This window comes from Rhinatrema bivittatum, chromosome 2, assembly GCF_901001135.1.
Source record: "Rhinatrema bivittatum chromosome 2, aRhiBiv1.1, whole genome shotgun sequence".
NCBI classification, from domain to species: Eukaryota; Metazoa; Chordata; class Amphibia; order Gymnophiona; family Rhinatrematidae; genus Rhinatrema; species Rhinatrema bivittatum.
The window spans coordinates 316,406,900-316,420,853 of NC_042616.1; the positions used below are offsets into that span (position 1 = coordinate 316,406,900).

Below are 13,954 nucleotides of genomic sequence, written 5' to 3' on the forward strand. Positions count from 1 at the left end.
AAGGGGATATGAAATAGGGGAGAGGGTCCTCAGAGTTGCAAATAAAGGCTCTTAAAGTCCAGATCCAAGCTTAAGTTCGGATTGACCTGAAAGCTCAAATGAGCAGGAAGAAAGTACTGGGTCAAAAAAGGCCCTTCCTTAGCAGGAAACAAAAATGTATTCCGTAAACCTTTGTTTTTGAACTGTTCTCATAATGTAATACAAATCAAATTTTTTTAGTAGGAAGAAGAGCTTTAAGAGTACCTTGGCCTGAGTCCTATTCATTATTTTATCTTGCGATTCAGATGATGCTTTCCTTCCAAAAGTCCAACCTCCGTATCTACCGATTTAAAATAAAATCAATATTATGCAGTAAAAGTATGTAATGTAATCAGTATGTTTTAATCAAAAACAGAAATATATATAATCAGTACTAAATATCAGCAATCAGAACCCTCAGACTATATATGATATACTATAAGTAATCCAAAGCACTATGTTCTACAATCAATCAGTAATCAGAATCAGTTATACCTGAAATGATTACACTTCCATACATAGACATAATTTTCTCATAGTACTGATCTGGTGATGGCATAACATAAGTTTTTGCTATCTTAACTTTGAACAGCCATATGTCTGTCAATAGTGTTTTATTTTATACCCTGAAGCATATTTGCTATATATTTGCTCCTGAATAACTACTAAGCTTCATCTTATAAACTTTCATACTGGTCCTAAAATTTCCAAAAGTGAAAACAAAATTTAAAATAGAAACTTGTGAGAATAGCCTTACATTCATGCCTTGCAAGTTTAAGGTAAGATTCTTTGATGTTCACTGAAGTATGCTTATCATCAATGAGCAGTACCTCAGTTGAAGTACAGACAGAAATCAGTGTGTAAGGTAAGAAGGAGAATGTCCTCTATATATAGATAATTATTGGAAGTTCTTGTGTATGGCTCATTGAGGATTGAATGGTTACCTGTTATTGTCTAGGACAGGAATCTGTTCTATCCATTTATTTTTTCTTTCACCTTTATTGGGAAAATTGTATTAAAGATTTTCAATGGTATCTGTATTTTGTTTTAGAGAAACAAAGAATTAGAACTGTAAAACAAGGAATTAGAACTGAACTGCCCCTCTCTCACAAAGCACCTTGAGCTTCCCTACCCCACCCTACCCCTCATTTCTGCCCTCGCAATACTTTCCACTGATGCTGTTTGTTAGACAGCCCCTAACCAATAATACACTATTCCCCTACGCTTGCCCCCAGATGATCTATATTGGCCTTCATAGCTATTTGACTGTAATGATTATGCTACACTATACTATGCTATGCTGTATACATATTTAGACCCTGATTTTGCGATAGATTGTTATCCCTCACTAATATATATACTAGATGTAAAGTATATGTTCTTACTCCCTGTTCCTCTATTCTATCTTAATTTTAGCCTGTTGCTATATTATAGCTGTTCATAATACAGATCATATTTCTAAGCTGTTCTTAATATAGTTCTTAGTTCTCTGTAAAGCCTGTTTGCTATATTTTAATTTTATGTAAATCTATGTGATGTTCCCCTACTAATGTCGGTATATAAGACTTTTCAAATAAATAAATACATTTGCAATTGAAGATGGCATTATAAGATCAAATATTGAGTACTTTAAGACATATACTGCTGATGGTCGAAATTTTATTGTAAGTGACCATGCCAGAGATTTAAGTGCCATAATTGCTAGCGAACGCAACATGAAAAAAATGTATCTTTAACACAGATAGAAGTGGTTTTAATAAATTACATATTTTAAAAAAATTAAAACCACTTTTACTTTTTAGTGATTTTAGAACTGTTTTGCAATCTCTGATTTTTTTCCAAACTGGGTTATTACAATGTGCTTTTATTGGGTTTGTCTCTGTCATCCATTAGACCTCTTCAATTACTGCAAAATGCAGCTGCCAGAATTTTGACTGGGACTAAAAGATATGATCATATCACACCTATTTTAAAAGAACTTCACTGGCTTCCCATAATTTGCAGAGTACAATACAAATCATTGTGTATAATCCATAAATCGCTGAATAATAAGAATATAGAATAGTTAAAGTTATGTTGCGGTTCTGGCCGCGAGCGCTGCGACCAGACCCTTACCTCCGTGTTCCTGGACCTGTTCCCGCTTTCGTTGGCCTAGTTCCTGGTCTGTTCGGCGGCATCCCTGCGAGGGCCGCACCACCGGGAAGCCTTCCATGGACGCCCTGTCTCTAGGCGCGCGCCACTTGGGCACTTTTCTAGGCCATTTCCCGCCAGTGGTGACTCCGCCCAATTCCTGACATCAGACGCCGCGGCCTTGATAAGCCGGCCGCGGCCAGCCAGTCTTTGCCTTGCAACGGGCTTACCTACCGGATCCCTGTTGCGCTGTGCCCCTGAGCGACCTGCCTCGCTATTCACTCCATTCCTGCTTGCCTGCTACAGTACCTGCTTGGTTCCTGCTTGCCTGCTACAGTACCTGCCTGGTACTTGCTTGCCTGCTACAGTACCTGCCTGGTTCCAGAACCCAAGCCTTGTTACAGTAATGAACTACTGTCCTAGTCTGGTTCCAGTTCCCAGTCCTGATCCACTACCGCCTAAGTCCCAGCGGCTGGGCCCCTACGGGCTCCTCCCGGGGGGGCTTCAGCTTCCAAGGGTGAAGCCACCTAAGTCCCAGTGGTTGGGCTCCTAAGGGCTCCTCCCGGGGGAGTACTAGCTTCCAGGGTTGGACCTGCCTGGGTTGGCCCAGCAGCTGCAGTATCAAAAACAGTACCTCAAGGCCCTTACTGGTTTGGTAGGGGAGTTATCGGCCCGATTGGATGCCATGGCCTCGTCTGCCCCAGAACCAGCCCCCAAGGGTCAAGACTCTTCAGTGACTCAGCTGCCGGCACCCTCTCGCTACGCTGGAGATTCAAGTACCTGCCGTGGCTTTCTGAACCAGTGTTTTGTATGGTTCTCTCTATTGCCTCGGCAGTTCCCCTCGGATGCGGTGAAAGTGGTGTATATCCTGTCCCTGCTTGATGGGAAAGCCTTAATATGGGCTTCTCCCCTTTGGGAAAACAATGATCCTTCGCTAACGAACTTACAACAGTTCATCTCGAACTTTCGTCAGGCCTTTGATGAGCCCGCCCGAGTAGCCACGGCTACGTCTGATCTGCTGCAACTCCGACAGGGGGCTCGCTCTTTGGCAGATTATGCTATGGACTTTCGGACTTTAGCCCAAGAAGTAGGTTGGCAGAATGGTAGTCTTAAGGCCATCTTCTTGGAGGGTCTTTCCGGATGCATTAAGGATGAGATTGCCGCTCGAGATCTGCTGGAGGACCTCAATGCCTTGATTGAGATGGCTGCTCGCATTGACCGCCGCCTACAACAACAGGCTAAGGAGCAGCGTTCCTCTCGCCATAGTCCTGCCTGTGGGCCAGCGAGACCTGTATCTTCTCCCAAGATTTCTCGTCCAGATGCTCCCACCTGCAAACCCATGCAGCTGGGACGGGCCCCGCTTTCTGCTGAAGAAAGGCAACGTCGCCGTTCGTTGAAGTTGTGTTTATATTGTGGCCAGAAGGGCCAATTCTTGGCAATTTTTACCATCACTTTATTCCTAACTACTCCCGCATCGTGGCCCCGTTGACTGCCCTCACCCGAAAGGGGGCCAATGCAGTAGATTGGCCTGTTCCTGCCTGCCAAGCTTTTCAGGCCCTTAAAGAAGCCTTCTTGTTAGACACCTGCCTTCGTCATCCGGATCCCAGCCGGCCCTTTGTGGTGGAAGTTGATGCCTCCAATGTGGCAGTGGGGGCCGTGCTGAGCCAGTACTCAGATTCTGGACAATTGCTACCCTGTTCATATTTCTCGAAGAAATTCTCTCCAGCAGAGAGTAACTACTGTGTTGGAGAAAAAGAGTTGCTAGCTGTGAAACTTGCCCTGGAGGAATGGAGACAGTAGTTGGAAGGAGCCAACCATCCGGTTACGATTTACACCGATCACAAAAACCTAGCATTCTTGAAGCAAGCCCAATGCTTGAATCCAAGGCAAGCCCGGTGGTCGCTGTATTTTGACAGGTTTGACTTTACCTTACGCTATCAACCTGGCTCTAAGAATGTTCGAGCCGATGTGTTCTCGCACTCTTCTGAGGTCAAAGAGACTCCTAACACGCCTCAGTTTATTTTGGATCCTATGAAAGTCAGTCTGGCAACAACCTTGGTGTCCTACCAAGGGAAGACCGTTGTTCCACGTCGCCCCAGAGAGCAGGTCTCACATGGGCCCATGACTCCCTCACAGGGGGCCATGCTGGCTGTAAAGGGACCTTAGACTTGCCGAACAGATTCTACTGATGGCAGATGGTGAGACAGGACATCCAAGCGTTTGTGAGCTCGTGCCCGACTTGCGCCATGCAAAATTCGCTCATCGGGAAGCCCAGGGGCCTGTTGCAACCATTGCCCATCCCGGTGGAGCCTTGGACACACATCTCCACCGACTTCGTCGTGGACCTCCCCGTCTCAGAAGGTAATTCGGTCATTTGGGTAACTGTAGACCAATTCTCCAAGATGGCACACTTTGTCCCCCTGCCAAAGTTGCCTTCTGCACCTGACCTAGCTAACCTTTTCACCCAACATATCTTCAGACTTCACGGTCTCCCGCAGGATATAGTTACTGGAAGGCACTTTGCAAACGCTTCAATGTGCAACTTAGTCTTTCGTCTGCGTTCCATCCTCAAAATAATGGGCAAATGGAACGAACTAACCGAACCTTGAAGACTTTTCTCCGTTCCTTCGTGAACGAACACCAATATAATTGGGCCAAGCTACTCCTGTGGGCGGAGTTCTCGTATAATAATCACATGCATGCTGCTACTGGAAGTTCGCCTTTCCTGGTCGTCTATGGGAAGCAGCTTCGACCACCCTTGCCTTCACCTGAACCTAGTGCACTCCTGGAAGTGCAACTATCAGCCCGCCAGCTTCTTTCCTTGTGGATGTCTATCCAGGGAAAGATCCATAAAGCCGCCCAGTCCACCAAGAAATGGGCGGATAACCATCGTTAGCCAGCACCTATCTTCCTCCCAGGAGACCGTGTCTGGCTTAGTACCACAAATCTACAGCTACGTATTCTGTCTCGAAGACTAGCTCCAAGATTCTGTGGGCCTTTCCGAGTCGCCAAACGAGTAGAAGCAGTCTCGTACCAACTACGTCTACCCTTCTCTATGCGCATACATGACGTGTTCCATGTGTCATTGCTGAAGCCTCTTGTTCTAACCAGATACCACTCCCGGGCTCCTGAACCATCGGACCCTTCAGTACCGGACGAGGTCTCGTATCAAGTACATGAGGTCTTGGATGTCCGGTTTCACCAATGCCGATGGGAGTACCTGCTTGGCTGGGAGGGTTGCGGACCCGAGGATAATTCTTGGGAACCGGCTCGTAACTTCCTTGACAAAGACTTATTACAGCAGTTCCATCTGGACCACCCGAGTAAACCCGGACCGGCTAAGAGGGGGCGTAAGAGGGGAGGTACTGTTGCGGTTCTGGCCACGAGCACCGCGACCAGACCCTTACCTCCGTGCTCCTGGACCTGTTCCCGCTTTCGTTGGCATAGTTCCTGGCCTGTTCGGCGGCGTCCCTGAGAGGGCCATGCCGCCGGGAAGCCTTCCATGGACGCACTTTTCTAGGCCATTTCCCGCCAGTGGTGACTCTGCCCAATTCCTGACATCAGACGCTGCGGCCTTGATAAGCCGGCCACGGCCAGCCAGTCTTTGCAACGGGCTTACCTACCGGATTCCTGTTGCGCTGTGCCCCGGAGCGACCTGCCTCACTATTCGCTCTGTTCCTGCTTGCCTGCTACAGTACCTGCTTGGTTCCTGCTTGCCTGCTACAGTTCCTGCCTGGTTCCAGTACCCGAGTCCTGCTACAGTTCCTGCCTGGTTCTAGTACCCAAGTCTTGCTAGAGTTCCTGCCTGGTTCCAGAACCCGAGCCTTGTTACAGTACTGAACTACTGTCCTAGTCTGGTTCCAGTTCCCAGTCCTGATCCACTACCGCCTAAGTCCCAGCGGCCAGGCCCCTACGGGCTCCTCCCAGGGGGGGGCTTCAGCTTCCAAGGGTGAAGCCACCTAAGTCCCAGCGGTTGGGCTCCTACAGGCTCCTCCTGGGGGAATACCAGCTTCCAGGGTGAAGAGCACCTCATCGTCCAGCCTGAACATCTGCCTCCCGGCCTGCCATATACTAGAGACTGTGACCATCTTTTCCCAGTCTCCTGCAGGTCGGCCCAAGAGTCCACTAAGCTGAGACTCCCATAACATATTACACATTCATGTTCCACAAAGAAACCTCTGATCAGGACAGAAGGAACTTTTAACCATCCCATCCTTGAAAATGGCAAGACTCAATAAGGTACAAGAGAGAGCTTTATCTCTAGCCAGGCCAAAATTATGGAATTCAATGCCAATAGAGTTAAGATTGGAACCCAGTTTTTCAACTTTAAAAAAAAAACCTGAAAACATGGCTGTTCAGACAAGCATCTGGAAAAGAAAATGAGAGTGTAACATAATTGTCCAAGCTAGTAGTTGAAGAAAGACAGATTTAAAAAAAAGATTTTAAAGATCTTAAACTGGCTTTTATTGCATTTTTTTATTATAAAAATGTAGGCTTCATTTTGTAATCTTACTGCATATTAGACTATTGTATTGACTTTATAAGTTATAAGGTATTTTAGGTCGATGTTTTTTATTTTGTGTTTTATAATGTATTTTAAGTTATAATATTTATTGATGTAAACCAATGTGATTGATTCAGAACACCGGAATATAAACCCAAACAAATAAATCATGTGTTTTCACACCATCTCCCTTCTATTGCAGGACACAGTTTAAGATTGTTGTGAGGGGATTACATTAAATCTTTTTCTCTACAGGATAATGATCAAAATGTAGATAGATAGAGATAGATAGATACACATATGTGTGAAGACTGAACTAACTGATTTCAAATGTATAGAGGGAATGGTGAGATAATCCCACATCATTGAACTGTGAGAAAGTTCTACCATAGCCTCCTAGTGAGAATATGTTATATTATGGTACATATAAATGGTTGAGTATTCACTGGAGCATTCCATCTACAGGACCTATCAGCAGGAATGACAAATATTTAACTATTACACTTTGTTTGGTATCTCAACTAGTGGTATGGATATACACAGCAAAGAAAGGTCTAGAAGCATACATGTCAGCAAGGCCTTCAAGGGTAAGGTTCATCTTGTTATCTATGGCCAATGAAAGTAAGTCCTTCACTGCAGTGGAAAAAGAATGCTCTCTATCTCTTAACTCCAAAGAGGTACCCAGCCGTTGAAGTATGTTTCAAGAGGTGCTTATTGAAACAGATTTCAAATGGTCTATTGTAACGTGCCTATCTTTGCATATATATGGTTTTGAGGGAGTGTATAAGAAACTCCCTCAGAACACCTTAAAGGACCGGCCACAGTTATTTAGCCCAGTCTTTCTTAAGAGCTCACTGGGTAAGGGATTCTGGGTCAGGGAGGCTTCCTTCAGACAGGGATAAGAGAGCAGGGCCCAGAAGGGTTAGGTGGGCCTCTGGAAGAAGAAGGAAGCCTCTACAAAGATAATTGCATTGAACTGTAAGTGGCATTGTCACATTTTGTTTGCTGAACTGCATAGGATAGCAAAGTTGCTTTGACTGTTACTTGTTACAAATAAAGAGATTTATAAAATCTCTTTATTTGTAACAAGTTTTATAGTCCTAAAGATTAAGCTATTGTCAAAGCTTGCCACATTCGATCCTTATGTTAAACTTTGTTATGTTAAACTTTGTTATGCTTCACTTTGGTATGTTAATTGTATGCTTTTGATCTCATCTCTCCCACTCTGTAAACCCCTGTTCATTGTAACTTTATCTTCCTAGTTAATTGGTTACCCCTTGTTTCAATGTAAACCGGTAGGATAAGACACTAGTCTTGAGCATCGGTATATCAAAAGAAGTTAAATAAATAAATAAAATAAATAAAAGATTTTTTTTATATATTTATTTTTTATTGAATATAACATTTATAACAAATGATATAGTCAGGAATTCCAAGGAAAAAAGAGAAAAAATACAACAATTTCCATATACATTTTTTACTCATATATGAGGTTATCTAGTCCACATCTGGGAGGAGTGACATACAAGTCAGATAGGCTGGTTCATTATTTGCATTTACAACCTAACCCTACTCCATTATTTAGGCAAAGTTTTATCCCTGACAAAATGCTCTAAGTGCATTGGATCAATAAAAATAAACTTATTATTCTGATACATTACCTGGCACTTACAGGGGAATTTTAAATAAAAACTAGCCCCCATATCTAAAACAGATTGTTTAAGAGACAAGAACTGTTTTCGTCGTGCCTGTGTGGCACGTGAAACATCAGGGAAGACTTGTATCTTCTGACCACAAAAGTTTACATCTTTAAATTGGAAATATTTTGAGAACAAGTCTTTCTCTTGTCTTAAAGAAAAAGATATTAACAAAGTTGCCCTAGAATTTATATTATCCAGGGAATCTTCTAAAAAAGTAGAGATCCCTGGACTTTCAATAGTATCCATTTCACCCTCTTGAGCCTTTAATGTTTTCCCTCTTGGAATATAATACAACTTAGAGAGTTTAGGGATATGTAATTCATCAAAAGACAAAATTTCTACTGCATATTTTTTATATAATTCAAAAGCGGAAATTAATCTTGATTCAGGAAAATTTAACAATCGAAGATTACCTGACCGTAAATCATTTTCAAGCATTTCAATTTTATTATGCAGCATAAGATTGTCTTTTATAGATGAAGCACTGATGGCTTGCAAATTACTTACTGAAGGATTCAGGTTTCCCAGCTCTTTTTCTATTCTACTGGTTCTATCCTCTAATTCCACACACTTTCCCCTAGTTTCCACGGAGAAAGTGTGTATCTTAGTGATAGAGCTAGATAATTTTTTATCAATTTTTGTTGTAACCTTCCATAAATCTAATAATGAAACATTCTCTGGTTCAACTTCATTGTCTAATACTTCATTGCCTGGTTCAAAAATTATGCCTGGACATTCAATTCTTGTATTAACAATTACTCCTGGATTGTCTATATTTAAATTTAAGGTTTGTATACCACTCACTGGTTCAGCTTCCCCTAATCTATTTGGGGTTGCATCAACCAGTGGTAGTATACCTATATTGCTACCAAGTGCTCCTTCCCTTCTGGGCTGTATTGGAGGTTGTGAGGACCTAGGACTTAAGGATACTCCCAACTGAGAGTTTCCATCTAAAATGTCCTCTCCAATGGACTCACTCATACGTATTATATGAGAGTCCATGGGTCCAGTCTTTCTCGGCACTGATGTTATTGGTGAAGAAGCAAAGTTCTTAGATTTGCGTTTCCTGCCCATTATAACAAATAGGTATAAGAAAAATTTTTTTTTTACCAGGGGCGTGCCCCTTTGGCGCGCGGCTTCGGCAGCGCACCAGCGGCTGCACGCCGCAGGACCCTCGCTGTTATAGTCTTCCGGTGGCGCCCTTTGATGATGTCACTACTCAGGTCCGCCCACTGGGTCCGGGCTCTCTCTCACCGCATCGCAGAGTAGGTGTTATGTCTCTTTACTGCCTCCTAGCAGCTCAAACGGGTGCCTCCCAGCTCACACCGACCGTCTCTCTCACTCCTCGATCGGCTGCTTGCAGGGCCCTCGCTGTTATAGTCTCCCGGTGGCGCCCTTAGATGATGTCACTACTCGGGTCCGCCGACTCGGTCCGGGCTCTCTCTCACCGCGTCGCAGAGTAGGTGTTATGTCTCTTTACTGCCTCCTGGCAGCTCAAACGGGTGCCTCCCAGCTCACACCGACCGTCTCTCTCACTCCTCGATCGGCTGCTTGCAAGGCCCTCGCTGTTATAGTCTCCCGGTGGCGCCCTTTGATGATGTCACTATTTATTTATTTTAAAATATTTCTATACCGTCTTTTCAAACTAGTTTGATCAAGACGGTTTACATATTTCGATTATATAGAGCCATTAACCAAAGAAAAAATAAAAATAAAAAATAAAATAAAATAAAACATCAAATTTAAAAAATATAGAAAAAAGATAGAAAGAATAAAAATACATTATATTGTCATAATCCCTACTCATAAAATAAATATACTAATTTTTAACAAAAATAGTCAAAGATAGAAAGGAAATAGTAAATCTAAAAATATAACTCATATAAACCATATTCCTTCAAAATGTGTAATCGAATAGTAAATTGCTACAAAAATGTGGCTTAAAAAAGTGAAATAGTCAATTTTCAAGATGAGCATATGCAATCTTAAATAAATAAGTTTTAACTGCCTTCTTAAATTCACTATGACTAATAATTTGCCTTAAGGTGTTAGGGAGAGAATTCCACAACTGCGGACCTGCCACTGAAAAGGCCCTCTCCCTGGTCATATTGAGTCTTGCTATTCTAACTGTGGGGACATCCACTTGGTCCGGGCTCTATCTCACCGCGTCGCAGAGTAGGTGTTATGTCTCTTTACTGCCTCCTGGCAGCTCAAACGGGTGCCTCCCAGCTCACACCGACCGTCTCTCTCACTCCTCCATAAATAAAAGATTTTACCAGAGTCCAGCTTGAAGTTGTTCTCTGGCTAACCTCTGACTACTTGGTACCACATATGGTGTTAGCCATAGGATACCTGTTTTAAGTAGGGAACACAGACAGGAGCCCACAGGCACAGAAGAAAGGGAAAAGAAAACAATTATTTTTACCTCTTTTCCTGGGGTCTGGCTGCAGGGACAGCACAGGACGTCTGTATATCAGGCCAAGGGGCTAGTCACACCTGAAGCTGCTAGTTAATTAATCAGTTAGTAAGGGCTAGACAGGCCAGAAAGATTTTTTTTTGTTTTCTGTATGTCCCCAGTCCCCTGGAGACTCACTAAATTGCAGCTTGTGCACATGGAGCAGCTGGTACATGTCCTGACAGAGGGCAAGCGGAAGCTTCAGAAATTCATTCAAAGTTTACATGAACATTTAACCCAGCAGCAGAGGGTGCTGGTGAATAGGTTGCTCAAGCTATGCAAGCTATCACAACCCAGAGAAATAACAGTCCTTCCCATCCTGTTTAAGATGAAGACAGGGGAGGACTCAGAAGGTTTCCTGAAAAACTCTGAAAGGACCGCCTGCATGACGGATTGGCCAGAAGCCAACTGGAACACAAACCTGGCAAACTTGCTCACTTGCAAATACCAAGCAGCCTTTCAAGCAGTTAATCTGAATGGCAGGGCCACCTAAGCAACATTCAAGAACGCCATCCTAGAAAGGGCTGGGTATACCTCCGAAACCTCCTGGCAACAATCCCAATTGGGTATCCTACAGCCTGGGGAAAGCCCCTGAAATCTGTTCCATCGACTGAAAGAGGCCAGATGGAAGTGGCTGCAGCTGGAGGTAAAGATAGGCCTCAATGTGGCCAGGCAGGTGCTTCTGGAACTGTTCCTAGATGAGCTTGACTGGCACGTGGAACTGGGTCTGCTGCCACCCAGGGCTCACTTTGGAAGAATCATTAGAAGTGGCAGATGCAGACACAATTAATGCCCAATGTGGTACAGAAGCTAGAAAGACAGCCCGCACAGCCGCCATGGTACAGTAATGAGAATGGAGGACCCCAGCAACTGTCCTCTGAGGCGGATAGCTCGTCTTCTGTAACCAGCCCACCAGCCACAGCTTCTCTTGCTTGTTTCAGTTGTGAAAGGAGAGATCCATGTAACAAAAGACTGTCCTTATGATAAAAGTGAAAATATGGATTTCAGCTTAGTGACGCAGGCAACACCAGACGGTAAATTCCACTTGGATAAAAGCAAATCTCCAAAGCAGGGACGACCCTCGAATAGAAGGAGGAAGGGAACCTTGGAGTTCCTGGCAGAACCCAGGAATGAAGCTATGGGTACTTTTTTCTTCTGAGCCCTTTGTGCAAGTAATGGGCATGAGGATGATCCCTGCCCATATGGAAAGGCAGAAAATGAAGAGCCCTTAGGAGGAGAGGGTAAAGCCAAAAGGAAACCTGCCTCCTGGTCATATTCTTTTTGTAAGATAGAGGACCATATGGACGAAGAGTGCCCTTGGCTTGAAGATACAGAGTGGGAAAGCAAGCAGGCAGAACGCAAGGAGGAGCAGGGGTCGGAGGCAGAGCTCCAGAATAGGAATGAAAAGTGGGCACACAAATGGGCAAACACTGTCACAAACTGTAACTTGGTGGATATTCCACAGCAGGGTCTTAAGATTTCAAGATCCAAAGTTCCCACCCAAGCCCTGGTGAATTCAGAGTGTAATAAGATTCTGATTCACAAGGACTTGGTCTAAAAAGAGTTCATTGTCTATAGGAGGAAAGAGACACTCAACTGTATACATAGTGATAAAGAGAAATATCTAACTAATTGGATAATGTTGACAACCATGGCAGGACAAGCCATGATGGAAGCAGGAGTTCTTTCTGAACTCCCATACCCAGTGGTTCTGGGGCGGGATTGTCCCCAGTTTGCCACCCTGTGGGGCCAACTCACAGACAGTAGGGGCAGCCCACCCAGATGCAGAACATCCTTTAAGAGACTTGGGCCACTGGTCGAGTTAGATGGGTCACAGAGGAGGAGCCAGGCATTAGCCCCGGCATTAGTCTGGGCATGACTGGACACGTGACCTAACAAGTCCGAGCTGAGGGGGAGGACATGTGAGGGAGTGTATAAGAAGCTCCCTCACCGTGCCTTAAAGGACCAGCCACAGTTATTTAGTCCAGTTTTCCTTAAGAGCTCACCCAGCAAGGGATCCTGGGTCAGGGAGGCTCCCTTCAGCCGGGGATAAGACAGGAGGGCCCAGAGGGGTCAGGTGGGCCCTTTGGAGGAAGAAGCCTCAAGAAAGAGAATTGCACTGAACTGTAAGTGGCACTGTCACATTTTGTTTGTGGAATGGCACAGGGTAGCAGAGTTGTTTTGGCTGTTAATAGCTACAAATAAAGAAATGTATAAAAGATATTGCCAGAGTTCAGCTTGAAGTCTACTCTTTTGCTACCCTCTCACTGCTCGGTACCACAGTGATATATATTTGTGTATTGTTTTTCTGTTATGTTAGGATGGAGCAAAGATGTGAGAACTGGAGTGCCTGTATCTGATGCAGATTCTGTCATGGCTGGTGTGTGCAGCCACTAAAGTAATGGCTTGTATGCTCTTCTGCAATGTCATTTGTGTCTTTGACCTTAATATATTGTATTATAGTTATCTATTGTTAAGTGTCAGAAATTTACTTTAAGGGGGGGGGGGTGGGGGAGGGTGTAAAGACCCCTATGGGAATCTTCTAAGAAGATCATGCCATTAGGTTAGGCAGAGATAAAATGTTCCAAGTGGATTATGGCGGCTATATTGGTTGCTTCTTACTGATTTAAGAGAGGAGGCAGGATGGTGCTGATCCTGCTCCTGTTTTTGTTACTTTTGTTTTTGGGAGAAAAAGATCCTTGAGCCTTATGGATTATGGCTTGGGACAGAAAGGGTGTCTTCTTTCCTCTTTTGGGGAATCTTATTTCCTCTCTTTTATAATTAGGTTAAAGGACGTTTTTATCCACCTTTCCTTTTTTTTTTTTTTTTTGTATAGAGCTTGAAGCACAGGTTTTTGCTTTGTCTGTTGCCTGCATTCTCCACGGCCAAGGAAATTTAGAGACACTATCAGGAGATGAGGTTCAGAGGGGTCTCTCATCCAGAGAGATCCAATGACCCTTCACAGGGCACGCAAAGAAATGGATATTCATTCATTCCTGGAAGGAGGCGAGGAGGATCGTGGCACCCAGCTAGTATTAACCACTGCAATTTAATCAGGATATTTTTGGAAGGAGGTTAGTTAAGAAATAAGATTATTCAATTCATGACATCTGAATCATGGTATGAGAAATGAACTTTGAATTTTTC

At 43.9% G+C, this 13,954-nt stretch overlaps 1 protein-coding gene across 1 annotated transcript in view; it reads right to left on the reverse strand.

Moving 5' to 3' along the window:
* Positions 1–13,954, reverse strand: part of ABCA13 (ATP binding cassette subfamily A member 13) — a 929,477-nt gene that overhangs the window by 311,235 nt on the left and 604,288 nt on the right. The window contains exon 41 of the mRNA XM_029587089.1: positions 244–319. Coding sequence (XP_029442949.1) covers positions 244–319 — 76 coding nt within the window. The remainder of the gene's footprint in view (positions 1–243; positions 320–13,954) is intronic.